General features: G+C 37.4%; 1 protein-coding gene across 16 annotated transcripts in view; it reads right to left on the bottom strand.

The window, feature by feature from the left end:
• Nucleotides 1–25,615, bottom strand: part of CEP135 (centrosomal protein 135) — a 75,516-nt gene that overhangs the window by 23,894 nt on the left and 26,007 nt on the right. For 8 of the 16 annotated variants that reach the window (XR_015165393.1, XM_086405675.1, XM_086405679.1 and 5 more), the window contains 5 exons: nucleotides 25,067–25,290; nucleotides 19,054–19,206; nucleotides 18,012–18,164; nucleotides 12,914–13,015; nucleotides 2,023–2,174 (listed from right to left, as the gene is read on the bottom strand). Coding sequence is in view for 14 of the 16 variants with exons in the window: in XM_086405675.1 (XP_086261801.1) it covers nucleotides 2,023–2,174; nucleotides 12,914–13,015; nucleotides 18,012–18,164; nucleotides 19,054–19,206; nucleotides 25,067–25,290 (784 nt within the window). In the remaining 2 variants the exon portion in view is untranslated. The remainder of the gene's footprint in view (nucleotides 1–2,022; nucleotides 2,175–12,913; nucleotides 13,016–18,011; nucleotides 18,165–19,053; nucleotides 19,207–25,066; nucleotides 25,291–25,615) is intronic. The other 8 variants (XM_086405670.1, XM_086405677.1, XM_086405683.1 and 5 more) reach the window with 4 other exon arrangements.

The raw sequence follows: 25,615 nt of genomic DNA on the forward strand, positions 1-25,615 counted from the left end.
TGGATAGCATCACCCAATCAATGGACACTGAGTTTGAGTAAACTCTGGGAGATAGTGAAGGACGGGGAAGACTGCTGTGATGCAGTTCATGGGGCTGCAAAGAGTTGGACACAACTGAACAACAATAACTTCTGAATACAGACATGTACCAGAATAAGACAGGCCATTCCATTTAGGCTGCTTTCCATCTTAGGATGTACATAATGCCTTGCAAGGAAACAAGAGGGGGAGAAAGAAGTTTCCACCTTAGTTCTTCCTAAATAGTATTCCTTAATTAAACAAACACAGCAAGTTCTTGGTCTTACTACATTGTTTGTTCTGATTTTGTGTAACAAGTGTTTCCTAAATCTGGCCACTGTTCTCCAAGCTCATTGCCACTGTTTGACTCCTGGTACATTGTCTCCACTGTTCTCCATCAGTCTCTTAAGTCTCCAAATCCACCTTCCCTATTTTTGCCATAGTTCACTTCCTAACAGGCATGTTACTCATGTCACTCCCTTGGTTAAAAATTTCTGTTTATTCTCCATGTTTATATGGTAAAATCCATTTACTCTTAGTTATCATACTATGTTCTTTATAACCTGAGTCCAACGTGTAGATACAGTCTAACTGGGCCATACTGACCTCCTTACCATTTTTTAAGACACATCACCTTTTAGACTCTGTATAAATATTCTGATTTTAGATTTCTTTGAAAGAAGAATGAGAATAACAATGACAATGACACAGGTAGCAAAAATTTTAGCAATTCCACACTATGGAGTACAAATACTGGGTTGACCAAAACGGTTAGGGTTTTCGTAAGATACCACAGAAAAACCCCAAGGAACTTTTTGGCCAACACAATAATATGAAATACAGGCATATCTTGGAGATATTGTAGATTTGGCTCCAGACTACCCCAGTAAAGAGAATATGGCAATAAAGTGAGTCATGTGGATTTTTGGTTTCTCAGGGCATATAAAAGTTATGTTTAAGACTCACAAACATAGAAAACAAAACTATAGCTACCAAAGGAAAAGGGGGAGGGATAAATTAGGAGTTTGGGATTAGCAGATAAAAACTAGTATATTTAAAATAGATAAACAACAAGGCCCTACAAATTAGTATGTAAAAAATAGATAAACAGCAAGGTCCTATAGCACAGAGAACTATATTCAATATCTTATAATAAACCATAAAAGAAAGGAATATGAAATATATATGTGTATATATAAATATATATATATATACTAAATCACTTTACTGTACACTGAATCACTTTGCTGTATACCAGGAACATAACATTGTAAATCAACTATACTTCAGTAGGAAATAAAATTAAAATTCAAAGCCATTAAAAAATAAGTAAATTTTTTAAGAAGCTGTGTTTAGATTATACTGTAGTCTGTTAAGTGTGCATTACATCTGAAAAAACAATGCACATACCTTAATTAAAAAAAACTTTATTTCTAAAAAATACTAACCATGGTCTGGGCCTTCAGTGAATTGCTGTAATAGTCAAAGCTCACTGAAGACAGATCATCATAACAAATATAATGAGTTTGAAATATTGAAAGAATTACCAAAATGTGACACAGAAACACAAAGTGACCAAATGCTGTTGGAAATATGTCACCAATAAACTGGCTTGACGCAGGACTGCCAAAAACCTTCAATTTGTAAAAAACACAACATCGGTAAAGAGCAATAAATTGAAGCACAATAAGACAAAGTATGTCTGTATCTGTTAGGGAGATGTTTGAAGGAGGCAGATACAAAAATTTGCCTGCAACCATATCAATCTATGAGTCTTTAAAAGTACAGGTACTCAAAACCTACCCAGATTCATACAGTAAATAAAAACCTCCCGAGATCAGTCCCTCAATCCATACTTTACAAAGGCTCCCCCGGTCATTCTGTCATAAGGGCAGCTTTGAGAATTACTGCTTTTCAAAGACTTAGCCCAAAACACCTCTGTTACAAACCATAAATAGTCACAAGCTAATTCTCAGAAGTGAAATAAAACTTCAGTAAACTTACCTAAGGGAGTTCATCTCTGTTTTCTGATGAGATGAGTCACCAGCCACATGGCTAAGTTTTTGAGCTTGGAATTTTGCTTTTTTCTCTAAAGACTCCATTGTTTCTTTCATTATAAATATTTTAGACTTTAATTCACATTTTTCGTTTTCAAGCTATAATTTTAAAAATTAATAGGGATATGTCTCAGTTTCTTTTCCTTAAGCACTCTTTAATAATATTTCTGGATGAAAACTAAGGAAATAAATTGGATTTATTTAAAAATACATTAAAAGTCATGTTTTAATGTATTTATACTTTAGGTTCTAGATGTAAGAGCAGGTAAACAAATTTATCTCTCCTCTTCAATATCACTGAAATCAAAGATAAAAGGAAAGGCAAGAAAAGAAGAAAAGAATATGTCCATAACAGCAATGAAACAGGAAGGGAAAACACCAGCATAAAAAAATTTCTAAAAAAAGTAGATAGGACTGAATTGAAGAAAAGTCAGGACAGAAAATACTATAACTCAACACAAAATGGACAAGACTTATATAAAGAAAGTGAACATTTTCCTCAAGAACACAAAACACAACCTGACGATGTAGACACACCATCTTTCAGAAAGGGAACACAGTATTGGAAATGGATTAAAGTTTCCTAAAATAATTGTAAATTCCATGAAATTTCAGTAAGAATCCTAACAAAATCTTTTTAAACTAGATAAGTGACTTAGATTTCATTCTTAAATTTATCTAGGGGAAAAGAAAGTTAAGAAAAAAACAGTAAAAACTGGGGGGAAAAAGAATGCAGCTAGACTTGTTTTATGAGATATCAAAATAAATTTAAAAGCTACTATAATTAAAACAGTATGAATTTCACATGTGGACAAGGTAAACATATCCCTGATGTAAATTTTAAAAAGGTAGCATTTTAAGAAAGTGGGAAAAGAATAAACTCTTTAAAAACTAGAGTTGGGACAGCCACTCATTGGAGACAAAAAATAAGCTAGATTTCTATTTCATTTTCTATATAAAAACAAATCCTAGATTTCTATTTCATTTTATATACAAAAACAAATTCTATCTATAAAACTCAAAACCAAGAAATACTAGTGATAAATTTAAGTCTGCCAGTTAAGATGGCAGACTGACCGCACACATTTTTATCTCCTCTTCCTCTAGAAACAGTGCTAAAATGACAGTAAACAAGGTTAAATAAGATACTCTTAAGGACAAAGAGAATAAGAAAGAAAACAAGGGGGAACCGGTGACTGCAATAACTTGTAGGAATATTCACTGCAGCACTGTTTACAGTAGCCTAGACAGGGAAGCAACCTACATTCCCACTGATAGAGGAATAAAGATGTGGGACATATATACAATGGAATATTACTCAGCCATTAAAAAGAATGAACTAATGCCATTTGCAACAACATGGATGGACCTAGAGAGTGTCATACTAAGTAAGTCAGACAGAGAAGGAGAAATATTGTATGACATCCCTTATATGTGGAATCTAAAAAGAAATGATACAAATGAATTTACTTACAAAACAGAAAGAGGCTCGCAGACTTAGAAAACAAACTTATGGTTGCCAGGGTGAAGGGATAGTTAGGGAATTTGGGAAGGTCATGTACATATTGCTATATTCAAAATGGATAACCAACAAGGACCTACTGTATAGACATGGAACTCTCCTCAATGTTATGTGCCAGCCTGGGCGGGAGGGGGATTTGGGAGAGAATGGATACGTGTGTATATATGACTGAGTCCTTTCCCTGCTCACCTGAAACGACTACAACACTGTTAATCAGGTACACCCGAATACAAAGGAAAAAGTTTAAAGTCTGAAGGAAAAAAAAAAAAATTGTGAAAGACAAAAAACAGAATAGTGGTTCAGAGTGGAAAAAAAATACAATCTAAAGCAGTTTCTGAACTTAGGAACTAATGATGTTGACACTAAATAATTCTCTGTTGTGGGGGCTGTCCTGTGTATTGTAGGTTGTTTAGCAGTTCTCTCTGCCCTCTGCTAACTAGATTCAAGAAGCACTTTTCCCCCTTAATTGTGACAGACAAAATTCTCCAGGTACTGCCAAATATTTCTTAGGAGGCAGAACTGACCCCAGTTGATAATCACTGACCTACAATGACCACGGTCAGGAATACCAACGAGGGGTCAGCTGACTTACACTGAAGCTGAACACATGAAGCCATGAAGTGGTGGGGGAGGGCCACAAGGAAAACTGAACAAGGAGACTGGCTGCAAATATATAACTGGGATGTTCATATGCGCATTCCCGTTACTTAGTATGACACTCTCTAGGTCCGTCCAATGATGTTGCAAATGGCATTAGTTCATTCTTTTTAATGGCTGAGTAATATTCCATTGTATATATGTACCACATCTTCTTTATTCCTCTATCAGTTATCTCTTTCTAGAAAATCAAATGTACATTAAAAATCAATAGAAGGGCTAAAAGATCAAGTTGAGTCAATCTCCCAGAAAGTGAGAAAAAAGTCAAAGAGAAAATAAGAAGGGATAAGAACATCAGATCTTTTTAGGAAGTCTAAAACCAACTAATAATAGTTTCAGAGAGAGAGAATAGAATAGTATAGTAAATTACCAAAGAAATGAAAACAGGAGATAAAGAGAGAAAACCCTAAAACTTTTCAGAAATAAAGACATGTCATGTACAAAAGACTGGGTAACAGAACAGCATCAGACATCTCAAAGAAAACTGAAAGACAAATGAAGGACAGTATTCGAAATTTTTAGTGAAAATAATTTTCCAATTGAGAATGCCATATGCCGAAGCCAAATCATAAATTTGAAAGCTGAATAAAGACATTTTCAAACAAATAGACTAGCAACAAAATTTCCTCCCATGTGTTCTTTTTCAGGAAACTGCTGGAGAAGGTACTATGCCAGAAGAAGGAACAAACCAAGAAAGAAAAAAACATGAGGTTCAACAAAGAAGGGGCAGACAGGGAAAGTCTTATGAGGACAGCTATGGAGAGACATAGTCCATAATGAAGCAAGAAGATAGAAAGCTCAAGAAGGAAGGTCTTTAGAGGGGAAAGGACCAGAACTGATAGGTTTAAAAAAAAAAATATTGAAAGGCATGTGGCAGAAATAAAGTCCTTGATAAAAAATAGCAAATGAAAAACAGAGAAGTAACACAACACAAAATGAAACAAAAGCGATGAATAACTCTAGGAAAGTGGTCTACAAGAAAAAAGGCAAGAGTAATATTGTCCCACTTGGCTGAGTCATAAACCATGAGAAGTCTTAACAATATAAACAATAACTATTAAAGACAGTAAAACATCTAATTAAACTATGTTAACATAAATGGGGAAAAAAGGGGGAGTGCTAAGCAATCAATAACATCCTGGAGACTCACTCAATAATCTTAAATCCATAAACAGCACAAGCAGTTATTTAGAAACAGGGAGGTAAACACCAGGAAAAGAAGTTAAACAGCTGTGGATGGTAATGTGTGGGATAGGGAAGTGAGAAGGAAAAAAAAAACTGCACTAAAAATTCCAGAATTCTTATACTACAAACAAAAGTACATACAGTATAAAGATTAAAAACATGAATCACTGGCTTAAAAAACACTACGCAAACCTTTGAAACTACTGTGAGCAGTCTCCAATCACATCCCTTAACCCCTGCCCACAGTAACAACTATCTTGGGTCTCGTGTTTCTCATTTCTTGTTTGTCTTAGCACACCACATCTGTATCAATCTCCAAACAACATACAGTTTATGTGAGCATGTTTTGGAACTCTACATGAAAAGAATCATACTGCATGTTTTCTTTCTTCTTCTGAAAAATAATTTATTTGGGGCTGTACTGGGTCTTTGTTGCTGTGTGGGCTTTCCTCTAGTTGTGGAGAGTAGGGGCTACTCTCTAGTTGAGGTGCTCGGGCTTCTCTCTGTAGTGGCTTCTCTTGCTGCAGAGCGTGGGCTCTAGGGCATAACGGGGTTTAGTAGCTGCAGCACATGGGCTCAGTAGTTGTGGTTCCCGGGCTCTACAGCACAGGCTCAAATACTTGTGGCACACAGGTTTAGCTGCTCTGCAGCATGTGTGACCTTCCCAGATCAGAAATCAAACCTGTATCTCCTGCAATGGCAGGTGGATTCTTTACCACTGAGCCACCAAGGAAGCTCCTGCACGCTCTCTTCAACGTATTTGTAAGATGCATGCGTGCTGATGGTTGTGCCTACTGTTTTTCATTTTTGCTGCTCTGTAACACTCCATTGTATGACTTACCACTCTTTATCTATTTTCCTCACAACTGACATCTAGATTGTTTTCTATTTTCTGTCAGTGAGCAAACATTGTAGGTTTTGTGAGCCTTATGGCCCATTGCCACTACTCTACTATAACACAAAAACAGCTGTAGACAATGTATTAACAAATGAGCATGGCTGTGTTTCAATAAAAATTTTGCAAAAACAGACTGGAGGCCAGATTTAGTCTAGGGGCCATAGTTTATTGACTTTGATTCAGGGTTCAATGGATTTGTTGACTAATAAGAGTAATCTATTGGCCAACCTAGAACAATGCCAAATTATTCTTCAAAAAGGTACCAGCTGGTACTCCCAGAAGCTTCACATACTAATAAAACTAGCTATAACTTGTTAATTTATGATGACCTGAAAGACGTGAAATGATTTTATTTTGGTTTTAACTGGCATTTCCTCTATTTTTGAGGTAGAACATCTTTTTATATTAACCATTTATAATTTCTTCTACCGTGAAGTTATTTACAACTTCTGTTGCGTTTTTTAAGATTAAATGTACAGCAAGTTGTTCTCTCAATTAGTGGCTGTCTTTTCAATTTATAGCTATTTGATAAAGATATTGCTGAGTGCTGAAGAATTGATGGCTTTTGAACTGTGGTGTTGGAGAAGACTCTTGAGAGTCCGCTGGACTGCAAGGAGATCCAACCAGTCCATCCTAAAAGAGATCAGTCCTGGGTGTTCATTAGAAGGACTGATGCTAAAGCTGAAACTCCAATACTTTGGCCACCTCACGCGAAGACTTGTTGGAAAAGACTCTGATGCTGGGAGGGATAAGGGGCAGGAGGAGAACGGGACGACAGAGGATGAGATGGCTGGATGGCATCACCGACTTGATGGACATGAGTTTGGGTAAACTCCAGGAGTTGGTGATGGTCAGGGAGGCCTGGAGGGCTATGATTCATGGGGTTGCAAAAAGTCGGACACGACCGAGCGACTGAACTGAACTGAACTGATAAAGATATTCCTATCAGTGTGGTCCTATTCATCTGTTTTCTTTAAAGGAATAAACTTGTTTGTGTCTTGTTTAGGAGCAAACACTCTGGAATCAGATACCTGCTAGCTGTATGATCTTGGGCAAGCTTCCCCTCTGCCTCACTTTCCTTATCTGTGAAATAAGGATAATATTAGCACTTACTGCTTATAGTTGTCGTGAGAATTAAAATTATATGTACATGAATATATATAAAATGTTGAGAAAATTACCTGACACACAGTAAATGCTATATAAATGCTATTATTATTCTGCTAAGGTAAAATAGATTTTCTCTTGTATTTTCCTTTAAAATTTAGAGTGATTTCTTGAACACAAGGATGCAAGTTACCCTGAACTGATTTTTGGGTCTGGCATATATTTTAGGTAGGATCCAATTCTTTTTTTACATACATATATATAAAGTCAATTGTCCCAGAAACAAGTGAAGTGAAAGTGGCTCAGGTGTGTCCGACTCTTTGCAAGTCTAAGGAATCTTCCAGGCCAGAATACTGGACTGGGTAGCCATTCCCTTCTCCAAGGGATCTTCTGAACCCAGGGATCGAACCCAGGTCTCCCACATTGCAGGTGGATTCTTTACCAGCTGAGCCACCAAGGAAGCCCATCCCAGAAACAGTATTACTGAATAATTCTCTATCCTGTTGATCTGAGTCCTCTATATATCAAATTTCCATAATTTGTGGGTTTGCTTTCTACTGATCTTATCACACTTGCTGCTGCTACTAAGTCACTTCAGTCGTGTCCGACTCTGTGTGACCCCATAGACGGCAGCCCACCAGGCACGCCCGTCCCTGGGATTCTCCAGGCAAGAACACTGGGGTGGGTTGCCATTTCCTTCTCCAATGCATGAAAGTGAAAAGTGAAAGGGAAGTCGCTCAGTCGTGTCCAACTCTTCACGACCCCATGGGCTGCAGCCTACCAGGCTCCTCCGTCCATGGGATTTTCCAGGCAAGAGTACTGGAGTGGGTTGCCATTTCCTTCTCCACTTTTAATCCCTGAGAATTAGTCCCTTAATCCCTTCATATCTAGTAGGACAAGTTCCACAGTATATTCTTCTTTAAAATTTCTTTGTGATTCCTTACTCTCTGCTTCCATGTAAATTTTTAAATCTATTGTCAATTTTCACACACGCACACAACATCATGTTCTTGGGATTTCAGATGAAACTACATCAACTCTACAGATGAATTTGGGGAGGATTTACTTTTTTTTTTTTTTTTACAAACATGATATCTGTTACTTTTTAATGAACTGTCACCTTTTTAATAAACCTGATATGCCAGGAGCCACCACGGGAGATCCCACCCATGTCAAGGTCATGTGGAAGAAATCTGATGAGCAAGGCTGATCAGAACTCAAGGGACCCCCTGAATCTGCTCGAGCATCTACCCCAAAACCAGAATCTGTCTGTCTTACTATTTTGTGCCTTTCACCAACTCTTCTGTCATTAACAGGGGGCTATCCCCGACCACCTTTCTCTGGAAAAAATCAACTTAGGGTTTTAGTTAATAAGTCTCCTGGGCATGATAGGAGTGTTTCAATTCAAACCCCTCTGTTGGCATTCTAGCTTGCCTGACAGGTTTATCCATACTCTTGCAATTAACACATGTGATTGTTCACAGCTCCCTAACCTTGAAAGGCAAGGGCAGCCAAAACATTCTAAAGTCCTAATGAGCATAGAGTCCTTTAAGGGATGAAAAATTATTAGAATAGATAGTACTGGTAAAGGGCTTCATTACTGGGCCAATGCTTGCTGCCAAGTGCCCATATCCCTTATCCACTGTGCACCTGGGAGTGCATTAGTTAACATAGTTGGAATGTAAGAAAAACAAGCAGTAGCCTTGGAATTAACCACATCAGACCTTTGAGCTAATTGGTTCTTTCTTTGCTGTGACCCACTGCACCTTTGCTCTGTGAGAATGTAACTTTATTTAGTATTTTCTGAGGCTGGGAGAAATAAAGAAAAAAAACACTTCAAGGGAAAATAAGTTTTCTGGTTGAGCAGCCTTTATCAAAAAAGGGTCATAAAATGTCCACAGGCCTCCAAGGCCAGAAGATATCGTACACAACATTGTTTATGGGAAAGGTATGCAGAAAAAATCCTGGTTTTGATAAAGACAAAACAGATGTAATGTTTGGGCTGACTCTGTATGACTTTGCATCTTTCATTTCCCTCTATGTACAAGTCAAGGTATAAAAGTTCCTTTTGAAAATAAAGTTATGGGCCTCGCTCACCGAAGCTTGTCTCCCCGTGTCATTCTTTTTTTCCTTTTCCCTCCTTTTCTCTCTCTGTTCTTCTTTCAGGATGACTCCTTGGGGCACAGGGCTCTCTGAGTTCACTTTTTTGCCTGGGCTTCTAAGACCCGATCGGGAAGGCGCCCTGCATCTTCACCAGGGAGGGGGCGTCCTGCGTCCTCACCCCACCAAGAGGGCGCCTGCGGCCTCCGTGAACAGAGCAAGTTCTGCGCCAGGAGCTTTATTGGCTTTCTGTGTTTATCAAGGAAGATCAAGCCCTGATCTCTGCTTTGCTATCCTTTCGCCTAGGTTGTCATCCTGAGGGTACCCCTGGATCCTGCTGGGGCTGGACCCTGGCACTGATACCTCACTCCATTTATTTAGATCTTTCTTAATGTCTTAATAAGGTTATAAAATGTTTTCTATTAAGATCCTTCAAAATTATACACAGGCATCTTGTATTATTTCTTGCTATAAAAATGGTATGGATTTTCTTTTCATCTATATTGCTTTGTCATGCTACTGTAATTCACTGTGCGTTCTGAATCAGAGGATTTCTGTGTTTCCCATAATACCTAGAAAAGTATCAGTTATTATATCATGAAATACAGCCTCTCCCATATTCTATTATAATCTCCTAGAATTCTGACTAAATAAATGTTGGACACTTTACTCTCTAAGTGTTTAAACTTATTTTATATTTTCTACCTCCTACTCTCTTTTCAATGACTTCTAGTACTTCAGATATATTTTCCAGTTTATTAAGTCATGCTTTCGATTCTGGGCAGGCTAGAGTGATAAGACACCCTTAATTACTAAAAATTTAGGCAAAATACATGGAACAATGGTTTTAAAGACACTGTGCATCAGGCAATGATGTATAGTGACCCTTAAGAGACATGAATACGTGAACCGTGAACTTCCAGATGTTCAAGCTGGTTTTAGAAAAGGCAGAGGAACCAGAGATCAAATTGCCAACATCCGCTGGATCATTGAAAAAGCGAGAGAGTTCCAGAAAAAGATCTATTTCTGCTTTATTGACTATGCCAAAGCCTTTGACTATGTGGATCACAATAAACTGTGGAAAATTCTGAAAGAGATGGCAACACCAGACCACCTGACCTGCCTCTTGAGAAACCTATATCAGGTCAGGAAGCAACAGTTAGAACTGGACATGGAACAACAGACTGGTTCCAAATAGGAAAAGGAGTACGTCAAAGCTGTATATTGTCACCCTGCTTATTTCACTTATATGCAGAGTACATCATGAGAAACACTGGGCTGGAGGAAGCACAAGCTAGAATCAAGATTGCCGGGAGAAATTATCAATAACCTCAGATATGCAGATGACACCACCCTTATGGCAGAAAGTGAAGAGGAACTAAAAAGCCTCTTGATGAAAGTGAAAGAGGAGAGAGAAAAATTGGCTTAAAGCTCAACATTCAGAAAACTAAGATCACGGCATCTGGTCCCATCACTTCATGAGAAATAGATGGGGAAACAGTGTCAGACTTTATTTTTTTGGGCCCCCAAATCACTGCAGATGGTGACTGCAGCCACGAAATTAAAAGACGCTTACTCCTTGTAAGGAAAGTTATAACCAATGGTTCAAAAGCAGAGATATTACTTTGCGAACAAAGGTCAGTCTAGTCAAGGCTATGGTTTTTCCAGTGGTCATGTATGGATGTTAGAGTTGAGCTGTTAAGAAAGCTGAGTGGCGAAGAATTGATGCTTTTGAACTGTGGTGTTGGAGAAGACTCTTGAGAGTCCCTTAGACTGCAAGGAGATCCAACCAGTCCATCCTAAAGGAGATCAGCCCTGGGTGTTCATTGGAAGGACTGATGCTAAGGCTGAAACTCCAATACTTTGGCTACGTCATGCAAAGAGTTGACTCACTGGAAAAGACCCTGATGCTGGGAGGGACTGGGGGCAGGAGAAGGGGATGACAGAGGATGAGATGGCTGGATGGCATCACCGACTCGATGCACATGAGTTTGGGCGAACTCCAGGAGTTGGTAATGGACAGGGAGGCCTGGCATGCTGCAATTCATAGGGTTGCAAAGAGTCGGACATGACTGAGCGACTGAACTGAACTGAACTGAAGAGACACGAAATAAATGAGACGGGTCCTATCACTGTTCCAGCTTGTTGCTTGAAGAATTTCTAGGCTGTGGCACAGGAAAAGGAACCCAGCTGGACTTGGTGGTTCCCCTAAATTCAGACTACAGGACTGAGAGTCAAGGGAGGCCAGAGCAGTTAGAATTTGTAGGGCAGATACTAGAGGAGTAAGAGCACAGGGTTAGAGCTCCAGAGATCTACAAAGTGTTCCCCCTGAATCTTCAGCTGAGCAGAAGCTCAGCCCACAAAAAACTACCCAAGGCCAGGGAAAGAGCCATCAAAGAACTAGAGGGAACTGTACTGAGGGCTCATGCCAAGTCAGGAATAGTTTCTTTCCCATCAGTCATTTGAAAACCTTGTAATTCACGGGGCAACAGGTAGCGAGTGTACCCAAAAAAATTTGGTCTCAGCAGTAAAACAAAATTAGTCCAAAACTAAATGCTCCTCTAGTCCCACCTAATTAAGCTTAAAAGCAAAACCAAAAAGGATTAAGCTACTTCCATCTGACTGAACCGTATCATAGGACAAATTTCAAGAGTGTTTCTAGGAATATAAGCTCTCCAGCAACCAAAAAAATAAAATAGACAATGTCTGACATCCAATCTAAAATTACTGGGAATGCAAAAAAGCAGGAAAATACAACCCAAGTGGAAGAGGAAAAAAAAATCAACTGGCCCAAGGTTGATTGAAACAGATGATAAAATTAGTAGATAAATAAAAACAGTGAAGACATGGAAAAGGAAACTAGCCAAAAGAAAACACAGTGAGAAAAAAAAAATTTATCAAAACACTTACCAATTTGTTAAAAACCCTATCTCTAGTGAGAGCAATAAGGAATGAAAAGGAATTTCACTTTTACTCTAAGCCTATATTACATGATTTTTTGTTAAAAAAAAAAACAAAAGAGCAAACAACTATCATAGCTAACACTTAATGAATGCTTATGATGTGGCAGCGAATATTCTAGGTTCTTGATGTGTATTAATTCATTTAATTTTCACAAAAACTCTAAGAAATAAGTTTGAGTACCATTTCTATCTTACAAAGAAATTAACAGATAAAAAGTTTAAGAAATTTGCCTACAGTAAACAGATGACAGAGATGTATTGATATGAACCCAGGTACTCAATCTTCAGAGTACATACTCCTAGTCAGTCACCAATAACAGCTTCTCTAAAATATTATTTTGTAATTTTAAAAACATACAGTACATTAAAATATAATTGAAATAGTCATTCATACAAAAAAACATACCCCAAATCCAGTTTGATAAATTACCTGGTGATTAACACATGTCAAATGCTCAATAGTTTTCTCTAATTCTGATTTTCCAAAAACACTCATTTCCTGGAGATGCTGTAAGAGAATTTTATAGAAGATGTTCATAAGCAATGCAATTCTACAGTACTATTTTGTCTTTTTATAACACAGAAATGCTTTAGAAAGAAAATCACTAGAAATTTTACAAAAATGATGCTTTTGGTTGAAAACAAAAACAAGAGTTCTTCATCTTTTACACTCCACCTCCATGTGTGACTGTGACAGAAGACACAGACTGATATGGGTTCATTTATAAAGATTTATACAGATCAACCCATTAGCACAACGATAAAGGGAAAAACCCAGCAAATTAAGTAAGCCCAGAAGTATGCCCTCGTGAGAGGAGACGTAAGAGGAACAGACTACAAAGGAACAACAGATGGGATCAGGAAGATACAGAAAACAGACTACTACAGGGTGATGCAAGAGTTCAAAGTTTCAAGAGGGAGCTGGTCAATAATATAAACACAAGTGTTGTTATTTTTGGTTATATTAACTTGTCTGACTCTTGTTGATGCTAAGTCCAGGACAAATGATATGCTGTGCTCTACGAGAATTTTTCGCGCCAATTCTTACTTCCATCCATGTTATTCATTAAAAATGGGCTTCCCTCGTGGCTCAAATGGTAAAGAATCTATCTGCCTACAATGCAAGAGAACCAGATCCCTGGATCGGGAAGACCCCTGAGGAAGGAAATGACAATCCATTCCAATATCTCTGCCAGGAGAATTACATGGACAGAGGAGCCTGGCGGGCTCCAGTCCATGGGGTCACAAACAGGTGGACACAACTGACACTTTCACTACTATTTATTAAAATAAGTTAAGACATCTGATGTTTGGATTATATATTTCATTGAAAAAGTCACTCTACTGGAGGCCTTTTTTCATTTACTAAATCATTCAGCCAGTACTGAGTACATATTATATACCAAGCACCAAGTAAGGTGTGAGGAATACAGTAAAACAGATAAAGTCTCTGGTGTCATAAACATTATAGTCTAGTAAAGATAAACCTTTAAACAAGATATTAAAATAAAATTCATGAATATTTTGCTAGGAAAAGGAACTTGAAGGCAACGTACTGGAAGAGAATCAGGGATCCAGAGTTCACTTCCTGTGTAAGGAAATGACTAACCTGGCTCTAAAGGGTGAATAGAAATCAACCAGGTGAGGAGACTGAAAGGGATAAAGGAGTTTTCAATAGCCTATGTTAAAGACAGGGGCACGAGAAAGTCCATTAAGCCTGGAGTTGAGAAAATGAGGGGTGGGGAGTAGCGGGTGGGGAGGGCTGAGCTTAACCATGATGTAGCAAGGACCAATCACAGAAGTCCCTGAGAACAGTTAACGGATTTTAAAACAGGAAGTGAAGTAAGCAGATTTACATCTTTGAACAATGACTCTGACTTCACTGTAAAACAGAGATTTGAGAGGCCACTGATACACTAGTGCAGTTGAGAGAATAATGGCCAGAATAGGATGGTAATAGGGGAATAGAAACAAGCAAAGTGATGCAAGAGAAACCACTGTGAGCTCAGGAGCCAGAGTCTTTGTGACTTCATTAGCTGGGTAATCTTGGGCAAATCATTATTACTATTTTTTTATTAAGGTATAGTTAATTCACAATATTACATAGGTCTTAGGTATACAACATAATAGTTCACAGTTTTTAAAAATTTACTCCATTTATGATTATAAAATACCAGCTATATATGCTGTGCTGTATAATATATTCTTGTAGCTTGTTTATTTTATACAAACTCATTAGCACCTCTTTTAAACTTTTTTTTTTTTTTTAATTTTTATTTGGCCACATCACAGCATATAGAATCTTAGTTCCCAGACCAGGGATCAAATCCACATCCACTGTTCTGAAAGTGCAGTCTTAACCACTGAACAACCAGGGAAATCTAATTCCCTACTCCATCTTGCCCCTCCCCCAACCCCTCTCCCCACCCGTAACCACTAGTTTGTTCTCTGTATCTGTGAGTCTGAGTCTTTCAGACTAGCCTGTTTCATTTTTTAGATTCCACATTTAAGTGATAACATACAGTATTTGTTTTCTTCATTCATTAGCTTGTTTCATTTTTTTAGATTCCACATATAAGTGGTAACATACAGTATTTGTTTTTTTCATTCACTAGCTTGTTTCATTTTTTAGATTCCACATGCAAGTGATAACATAAAGTATTTGTTTTCCTCTGACTTATCTCACTAAGCATAATGCCTTCCAAGTCTACCCACATTGTTGCAAATAGCAAAATTTAGTTCTTTTTTATGGCCAACTGGTACTCCATTGAAAATACATACTACAGCTTCCTTACTCATTCATTGATGGACACTTAGTTGCTTTCATATCTTGGGAACTATAAATAACACTGCTATAAACATATATCTTTCAAATTACTGTTTTTTACTTTCTTCAGGCATATACCCAGGAGCAGAATTGTTGGATCATATATTATTATAGATCTATTTTTAGGTTTTTGAGGAATCTTCAAACTGTTTTCCACAGTAGCCACATGAATTTATAATACCAACAGTGTACAAACAATCCCTTTTCTCTACATCCTTGTCAACATTTGCTCTTTGTGGTCTTTTTGACAATAGCTACTCTGACAGGTATAAGGTGATACCTCATTGTGGTTTTGAGTTCCATTTCTCTGATGATTAGCGATGGTGAGCATCTTTTCATGTGTCTGTTGGTTCAGCAAATTATTTAAACTCACTGTAACTCAGATACTGCATCTGTAAACACTGCCAACTGAAAAGGCAACTGTGAAGATTTACTGACAAAGCCCTTGTAAAACACACTTAGAACAGTTTCCCACATGGAAAGGGCGTAACACATGTTACATATTATTAGAAGTAGCATCAGTAGGACTTTGTGCTTAAATGAGAGATAGGAGTTTTCAGGGAGAGAGGACTCAGTGATGATGCCTGGGTTCAAAAACTGGGTGGGCAGTGAAATAACAGGAAACTAGTAGAGGAGACTTAATGACTGAGAGGATTAGTTGAGTTTTTATGTAAAAAATCTGTTGTAAACTCATAAATCCTGCCTCCTGTAATCCAGAAAGAGTCTGGTAATATGAATGTCACTTTTTCTGAGTTTTTGGTACTACTGTACTTTTTAATTCTACTTTTACATTCCTTAGTCATTTCAATAGATATGAAGGATAAATCAGTAGCTTGCACTAAAAGTTGCCATATTGCACAGAAGTTTTCCATTTGGTAACTGTGACACTTATTTTTATAAAAAAGCACTTTCTAGAAGGTAATTTTTCAGAAGATTCAAATTAAAAGTACTCTGTTGGGGCAAAACTTGAACTGAAAATCTATGACATAAAGACCATCTTTATAAAACTTAAAAGTTCTTATTCTTAACTTTAGGTACTAATTTCTAAACATTAATTCAATAATATTTATTGGAAGTAAACTATGGAGGCTTTAATAGTAACAATAATAGTTAACACTGAGTTCTTTTAATGTACTGAGCACTGTTAAGTGCTTTATGTATGTTAACATTTTGGAGAGATTATGAAATAAAATATTGCCCCCTAGATATGACACCAAAAGCACAAACAAAAGAAAAAAATTAAACTGGACTTCATCAAAATTTTAAAATATCTGTGCTTCAAATAACAATACTAAAAAAATGAGAAGACAATCCACAGAATGAGGGAGGGAAAATATCTGCAAATTATATATCTGACAAGGGGATTGTATTGAGAATATATAAGTATTCTTACAACTCAGTAAGATAATCCAATTCAAAAAAAATGAGCAATGGATCTGAACAGAGATTTCTATAAAGAAGATATATAAGTGGCCAAATAAACATATAAAAATAAGCACTTTAGTCATCGGGGAAATGCAAATCAAAATTAAAAAGGATACTGCTTCACACTCACCAGTATGATGATAACAAAAAAGATAGATAGTAACAAATATTGGTAAGGATGCAGAGAAATTAGAACTCTAACCCCTGCCAGTGGGACTAAAAATGACACAAACACTTTGGAAAAACAGCCTGGCAGTTGCTCAAATGATTAAAGTTATCGTATGACTAGGTATACATCTAAGACAAAAGAAAACATACCCACACAAAAAGTTGTATACAAATGTTCACAGCACCATTATTCGTAATAGCTGAAGAGCAGAAACCACCCCAATGATAAAGAAAATGCTGTCTATCCATACAATGGAATATTACCCCATAATATAAAGTAATAAAGTACTGTTACATATGACCTAACAGATGGACCTTGAAAACATTATGCTAAGTTAGAGAAGCCAGACAAAAACAAAAAAAAAGACATACTGAATGGTTCAATTTATATGAAATGTCCAGAGGAGGTAAATCTAGAGAGAGAATGTAGTGGTTGTCTAAGCCTGAGGAGGCTGGGAGATGTTAAGAGTGACTGCTAACCAGTACAAGAGTTTCTTTTTGAGGTAATGAACATGCTCTAAAAGTGATTGTGGGGATGGCTGAACAAGTCTGTGGATATACTAAAAACTAATGAATTATACACTTTAAATGGGTAAATTCTATGATATGTGAATATCTCAATGAAGCTTTTTTTAAGGAAAAAAAAAAAGATAATCTCCCTCCATATGAGGGAATTCCTATTGAGATCAGAGTTGGTTCTTTTCTATAAATAAACAGTTAATAAATGTTTTAGGCTTTGTGGACCAAACAGTTTTTACTGCAATTACTCAACTCTGCCACTGCAGCATGTACATGAATGAGTATTCCCACTAGTAAGTATTATCAACAATGAAATCTGAATTTCACAATTTTTCACGTGTCATGAAATGTTCTTCTTTCAATTTTTTTCAATGATTTTAAAACGTAAAAACCATTCTTAGCACGTTGGCCATATAAAAACAGTGTTCTGGATTTGGCTGATGGGCCATGGTTTGCCAACTCCTGATCTAGATTCAAAATAGTTATATCACAGGAAAACATAAAAAAGGACCTCCTTTTTTCTCAATAAATTACCTTTTAAAAATAAGTCAATCTAATTACTTACTTTTAACTTGTCTTTTAAAGCTTCCTTTTCTGCCATAATCCTTCTTAAGTCAGATAATGCAAGTTCTTTTTCCTTTTCTATAAGACTAATAGTATTATGTGAAACTGTAGTTTGGGTAGAGTCTTGTTTTAGTGCAGATAATTCTTCCTGAGCCTTAAAGTAGTAAAAGATATAAATTAAAAAACACTGGATATACTCCCAGTTAAAAAAAGGAAAACTAAACATATGCTACTTTTGCTCTCTTCCCAAATGCCACCAAAATGAGAGTAAAAGGATTTGAGTAATAATAGTAATAATTAAAACAAAAAGACAAGAAGATGGAGAGAAGTGCCAACCACAAAATTTTGAAAGCCAAATAGCAGATGGACAACTACTAATTAAGTAAGCAGACCCAAGAAAGCTGAAATCTAAGCCAACTGCAGGAAAAGCCCAGAAAGTAGATCAATTTGTACTGCAGAATCCCAAAAAAACTCCAAAAGTAAAAAAAGCTTCTTCAACTTGGCCTTTTAACTCATATATCTTTCTCTTCCTCTCAAAATAGCAATAGGATTTCATGGGAGATTGGTAGGAGAACAAATTTTGGTGATAAACACCATGCTTTGTTCAGACTCACCTTGCCTTCTGACAACTGAGGCTTGTAACTGGTCCAACTTACAGTGAATTTCCCCTCCCTATCCCTCGAAGCTAAGACCTTAATATCCAATGTATCCAATTAGTTAGTGCTACCCACTGTAAGATACACATAATCCAACATGAGTGAATCCCAAGGACACACCTGACTCAGAGTCAGGCTGAGACCCATTCAGCAGTTTGAGAAACAGGGAATTATCCCAAAGTGACCTATAGACAGGCTAGAAAAGAGGAAAAATAAATATGAAAAAACAATAGAAATCTCTGCTTTGGGAACAGGATGATAGTAGAAACTACTAACTACTAACTACAACTATGAAGGAATAGCCCTAAGATCCATACACTACAGTAATATAAAGGATATATACTGGTTCTATTACAGTTAACTGGTGTTACATAATCAATATCTTACTTCATTATATAAGACACTTAGTTTATCTCTTTCTGCTGTCAATAATTTAACATTGGACTGTATATCCACCATGTGCTTTTCAAATCTTTCTAGCATACGCTGAAGTTCGTCTCTTTCTCTTGTGATGAGATGGATATCCGAGTCGTAATCACCCTGAAATATAATTCAAGACAGAAGTTATCATTTGTTGTAATTATCACCACATGGTTGCCACAAGGATGCTGATGATGAGACTGACTGAAAGATGTGAACAGACAAAAAGAACACAACTTCCTTTAATGTAATTAAAGAATACAATTATTAATCTATAAGGAAAGCAGGAGAGAGAATGCTGGCAATACTGGGGCAAATTTCCAGGCTTTCAAGTTCCCAGCAAGAGACCCAGCTGCCACTGATGCTACTTAAATAGATCCCATCAGATGCTTCAATTGTCATTCTCCCCCAGTTGTTTATACTGGTGTTGTAACTAAAGTATAATCCCCAGACCAGAAGCACGCAGTATCTGGGGATGTGCAAGGCATGCAAATTTTGAGGTATATCCCAGACCTACTCAATCAGAAACTTTGGGGGCAGGGCCCAGTAACTGGTTTATCAAGCCCTCCAGGTGATTCTGATTCATTTGGAATTGGGAATCACTAGTTTATAACCCTCTCCAAGGGAGGAATCAAGAGGGTATGTGTATACCTGCTTACCTGCTCACCCAGTACAAGTAACTCTAACAGCCTAGCACATTCCTCAGCGTTTCCTAAGACTAAATCCAAGATCAATTTCCCAGGCATACCAGCCCCCAACTGTCCCAGCACCAAACCTAGGTGAGGTCTTTTTTTTATGCAATCAGATAAATATAAATATTTCTACCAGACGGTGTACATTAGGATATTCACTGAATAAGCAAGTACTTCCAACATTCCTAAAACAAGATTATGCCTATTATTTCATTATAACTTAAAAAAAAAACCATTAACTTCCTCCTGTAGAAAATAAATATGGTAAATGTATACCTGGTGTCTGTGGTATATTAATGTTCAAGTACTATATGCAGAAGCCCCAGATAGTGACAATCTGGTATTCTGCTACATTGGAAAGCATCCTGATTTAGGTCAATATCTACTATGCACATGCCATGTCCAAAGGACACTTGGTAAATGGTAAATATCCATGAAGATCCTTCACCTGCCACTTGGAAATAAGTTATCCTCTTGGTTAAGCAAGAAAAGTCAAGGAAAAATGAATGAGAATAGCTATCTGGACATCTTAAAGGGTAAAATGTATCTGTACAGGATAAAAGCAATTAGGGTGAGGACTTAATTAACACTTAAATAATGATAAAAGAAAACCTATAACTTAACCATATTTAAATAAAAATATTTTTACAGAAAGGAGGTGGTATGCCTAGATTTTAGAAAAGGACAGCTCAATGAATAAGGATTTGACAGTCTGTTTTCATCATTGTCTCGGTCTCAGCTTAAACGCCACTCTCCGTAAGGAGTCCTTCCAGATTCTCCAATCTAATTTAGATCTCCCTCTATATACTCTCATAGCATTCTGAATATTTCCCGTATTCTTTCTTCATTAACACTTACTATAAATGAAAATATAAAGTTATTTACACAACCGGATATTTAATGTGTCTTTATCACTAAAACCAGACATCAAATTGCCAACATCCACTGGGTCATAGGAAAAGCAAGAGAACTAAAAAAAAAAAAAAACTCTGCTTCACCGACTACGCTAAAGCCTTTGATTGTATGTATGGATCATATGGATCACAGCAAACTGTGGAAAATTCTTAAAGAGATGGGAGTACCAGAGCACCTTACCTGTCTCCTGAGAAACCTGTATGCAGGTAAAGAAGCAATAGTTAGAACCGGACATGGAACAATGGATTGGTTCAAAATTGGGAAAGGAATTACATCAAGTTTGTATACTGTCACCCTCCTTATTTAACTTATATGCAGAGTACATCATGCAAAATGCCAGGATGGATGGCTCACAAACTAGAATCAAGACTGCCAGGAGAAATATCAACAACTTCAGATATGCAGATGTTACCATCCTAATGGCAGAGAGTGAAGAGGAACTAAAGAGCCTCTTTATGATGGTGAAAGAAGAAAGTGAAAAAGCTGGCTTAAAACTCAACATTCAGTAAACTAAGATCATGGCATCTGGTCCCATCACCTCATGGCAAATAGATGCAGAGAAAGTGAAAAGAGTGACAGATTTTATTTTCTTGGGCTCCAAAATCACTGTGGATGGTGACTGCAGCCATGAAATCAAAAGATGCTTGCTCCTTGGAAGAAAAGCTATGAAAAACCTAGACAGAGTATTAAAAAAGAGAGATATCACTTTGCTGACAAAGGTCTGTATAGGCAAGGCTAGTTTTCCAGTAGTCATATGCAGATGTGAGAGTTGGACCATAAAGAGGGCTGAGAGCCCAGGAATTGATGCTTTCGAATTGCGATGCTGGAGAAGACTCTTGAGAATCCCTTGGACAGCTAGGAGATCCAACCACTCAATTCTAACGGAAATCAACCCTGAATATTCACTAGAAGGACTGATGCTGAAGCTGAAGCTCCAATACTTTGGCCACCGGGTGTGAAGAGCAAACTCATTGGAAAAGACCCTGATGCCGGGAAAGACAGAAGGCAGGAGGAGAAGCTGATGACAGAAGACGAGATGGTTGGATGGCATCACTGACTCAACGGACATGAGTTTGAGAAAGCTCAAGAAGATGGTGAAGGACAGGGAAGCCTGGTGTGCTGCAGTCCATGGGGTCACAAAGAGTCAGACGTGACTTAAGGACTGAACAACCACCACCACCACTAAAATGCAAATGCGCTCAGAGACACAGTAGGTCCTTCTCACCACATCTTCAGTGCTTAGCATGTAATTCAGTAAAATGAATGAATTCCCCATGTCTCTAAATATGTCTTTATGTATGTATTTGTGTTAATAATTCCCTTTTATCACTCCATTTTTCCTAAACACACACGCACAAGCACACAAACTCATGCACACATACCCACAATGCTAGACTGAGGACAGGAAATAGGTCTTCTGTATCTTGTATCCTGGATGCCACATTCGTAGCATGCTCTCAGTATACATCTACTGAATTAAATCTAACTTTCTACCTGCACCTGTGCTTTGGAGAAGGAAATGGCAACCCACTCCAGTGTTCTTGCCTGGAGAATCCCAGGGACAGAGGAGCCTGGTGGGCTTTTATCTATGGGGTCGCAGAGTCAGACACAACTGAAGCGACTTAGCAGCAGCAGATGTGCTTTGAACCAGCAAATAATAAAGAAATAAAACATTTACTAGGAACTAGGTGTTATGTTGGACCCTTATACAATTATGTAATGTAATCTTCATAAGAGGTTATAGACACATTTCTCACTTTGCAAATGAGGAAGCCAGGGCTCCATGAGTTAGGTAACTTGTCTAAGGTCATAAAGCCAGTGTGTGGAGTTGAAGCTTCTATAAGGTTTCCAACTCCAAAGCATTTCCCATTACACTATACCCAAAACTCACATCTGGAAGTCTGGTGAGTACAAGGTCAAAGAGACCAGTGCTGTCCCTACACAGACAACAAAGAACCAATGGGTATCTTGTTGATAAAAATCACTGATATGAAAAATGTGAGTATTTTTTCTGAGTTGCAGCAATCCCAGGAAACTCTGCCCAACAATTTGCTATAAAAAGCAGGGGTTGAAAACTCAGCCTGTACTAAATCTAGCTTGAGAGAGGTCTATGTTGTCTGCCAACAACTGTTTCCAAACATGTTTAAAACACCCAGTTTTAGGCTGGAATTTACTCCTTAGTTCACAGCACTCACAACTGTCTTACACTCCACCTACTTCACTCATATACATCACCCATTATTCCCTACCATGCCTGAAATTTACTACTGGGACTCTAAAATGCTACCAAGGTCCCAACTTTCTAAACTTTACAAAACGAATTATGTCAGGTATCATTAGAACATTTCAAGAAACTAAATAAGATGAAGGGGGAAGGCCTCTCCTAATTTTACCAGTACCTTACCCGTATCTCAAGTTATCTTTCAACCATGAATTCACACCAAGCAAACAAATCCAATATTTAAAAGTACTGAGACACTTATCCACTCAGTTCTACTTAATAAGTTGATTAATCAACATTTTTGAAGAAGACTGTCCCACACAATGAAGGTGATCAACTGATTTATTTTTCTTGATTCCTAAGTATATATGGAGCTTAAAAACCAACTCAGTACACATAAATTAACTTACACTGTATGTTCCCACCAATTCATTGTGCTCTTAACAGATAACAAAGCACAGTGTTTAAACTAACACTCTAAATCAAATTCAGTCACGAGCCAAGGAGGTTAAAAAGCAGTCTAATCAGAAAATGTCTCAAAACCATTTGGCTGTAGGCAGAAGATCTTCAGGAAAAAGATGACAGCATTGGGAAATGCAGCCAACTCTAAAATCAAATGTCCTGAGTTTTAATGACTGCACTTCCAACTTCTCTAATTTTATCCAGTATGTAGATAATGTTAGGGTCATAGAAGCCTCCAGGAATCCTCTAACTCCAATGTTTAAAAGAAAGAAAAATCTAAACACAAATGATAGTCATAAAATGTTGAAAATAAGTAAGACCTAAAATGAGGACATGTTTTTACTCTCTTATGCATTATCATTAACCTTATACATCTTCAGACCATCAAGTTGCAAACGTGGTTTTAGTGGACAAAGGGGATGATCTGTCCAGTGCTCACTGCTATCTTTTACCCTTTCCTGTTGCACAGTTATCATGGAAGATGCCTGGTCTGGACAATGTGGCCTGCCTTTCTGACTGGTCCAAGGCTGGGAATGGCATGAAGCCACGTAGCCTGCCATGTAGACAAAGCCACTCTACTCAAAGAAAGAAAATGTAGCTGATACCAAAAGTAAAGATTAGAAAGAGAGGAGGTGTCCAGTAGCATGAGTTCCTGGATCCAGTTTCTGGAAGCTCAGATGCCCCTGCACTCTTCCCATATATATAATTAGCTATTTAATCTTCCTTAATTTCCAGGAATCAGTATGTTATACTTTTTTCTTAAGCAGTTTTCCTAATTAATGCAGTGTTCCTAAAGTCACAGAAAGTCACAGAAGACTACAAAAATGAAAATTAAGAAAGACTAGTACAGCCACTATGGAGAACAGTGTGGAGATTCCTTAAAAAACTGGAAATAGAACTGCCTTATGATCCAGCAATCCCACTGCTGGGCATACACACTGAGGAAACCAGAAGGGAAAGAGACATGTGTACCCCAATGTTCATCGCAGCACTGTTTATAATAGCCAGGACATGGAAGCAACCTAGATGTCCATCAGCAGATGAATGGATAAGAAAGCTGTGGTACATATACACAATGGAGTATTACTCAGCCATTAAAAAGAATACATTTGAAGCAGTTCTAATGAGGTGGATGAAACTGGAGCCTATTACACAGAGTGAAGTAAGCCAGAAGGACAAACACCAATACAGTATACTAACGCATATATATGGAATTTAGAAAGATGGTAACAATAACCCTGTGTACGAGACAGCAAAAGAGACACTGATGTATAGAACAGTCTTATGGACTCTGTGGGAGAGGGAGAGGGTGGGAAGATTTGGGAGAATGGCATTGAAACATGTAAAATATCATGTATGAAACGAGATGCCAGTCCAGGTTCGATGCACGATACTGGATGCTTGGGGCTAGTGCACTGGGACGACCCAGAGGGATGGTGTGGGGAGGGAGGAGGGAGGAGGGTTCAGGATGGGGAGCACGTGTATACCTGTGGCGGATTCATTTTGATATTTGGCAAAACTAATACAATTATGTAAAGTTTAAAAATAAAATAAAATTTAAAAAAAAAAGAATAAAAAAAAAGACTTCTTAAAATAAGTATGAATAACATTACATTATTACAATAATAAATCAAAAGTTTGCTCATAAAGATCTTTCTTGCCTTATCAAACACTCACAAAGAGGTATTACCTTTTCTAGTGTTTTAAATACTGGCGTTTTTTCACATGTAGAATGACTTCTAGAGCAAGATCTTCGCTGTATTATATGTTGGAGTTTTTCTAGTTCTTTCTTATAAAAATCTCGTTCATCTTCTATACCTTTCAGAAATGTATCTAAACGAGAAGGTGACTTGTCTCGTCGTTTTATTCCATGTTCTAGTCTCATCCTCTCAATTTCCACAGTAAGTTCTCTTTCTGCAAATTAAAGTAATAAAATCTTAAAACAATGTTGCATATAAAATATATAATCAGCCAAATAAATTATATCAATAATTTTTACAATGAAAGCTATTAAAAATCATTAGCTGTTTTGCATATCACCTACAACTGCCAAATATCAAAGAGGTAAGTGCTGAAAGAGAAAAAAAACCCCCAAAATTATATTAAAAGTTTAAATAAAATCCAATAAGTCAAGTCCTGCTTTTGTCATATACAAGTCTGGGTACTATTTAGTATATTACCCAGTGAACAATAAATTATCACATGGTACTTACTCTCTGGTGACCTGAAAATGCACTAA

The sequence above is a fragment of the Bos grunniens genome, chromosome 6, assembly GCF_055505025.1.
Source record: "Bos grunniens cultivar Pamir isolate PY7600 chromosome 6, Bosgru_T2T1.0, whole genome shotgun sequence".
Classification (NCBI taxonomy): Eukaryota; Metazoa; Chordata; class Mammalia; order Artiodactyla; family Bovidae; genus Bos; species Bos grunniens.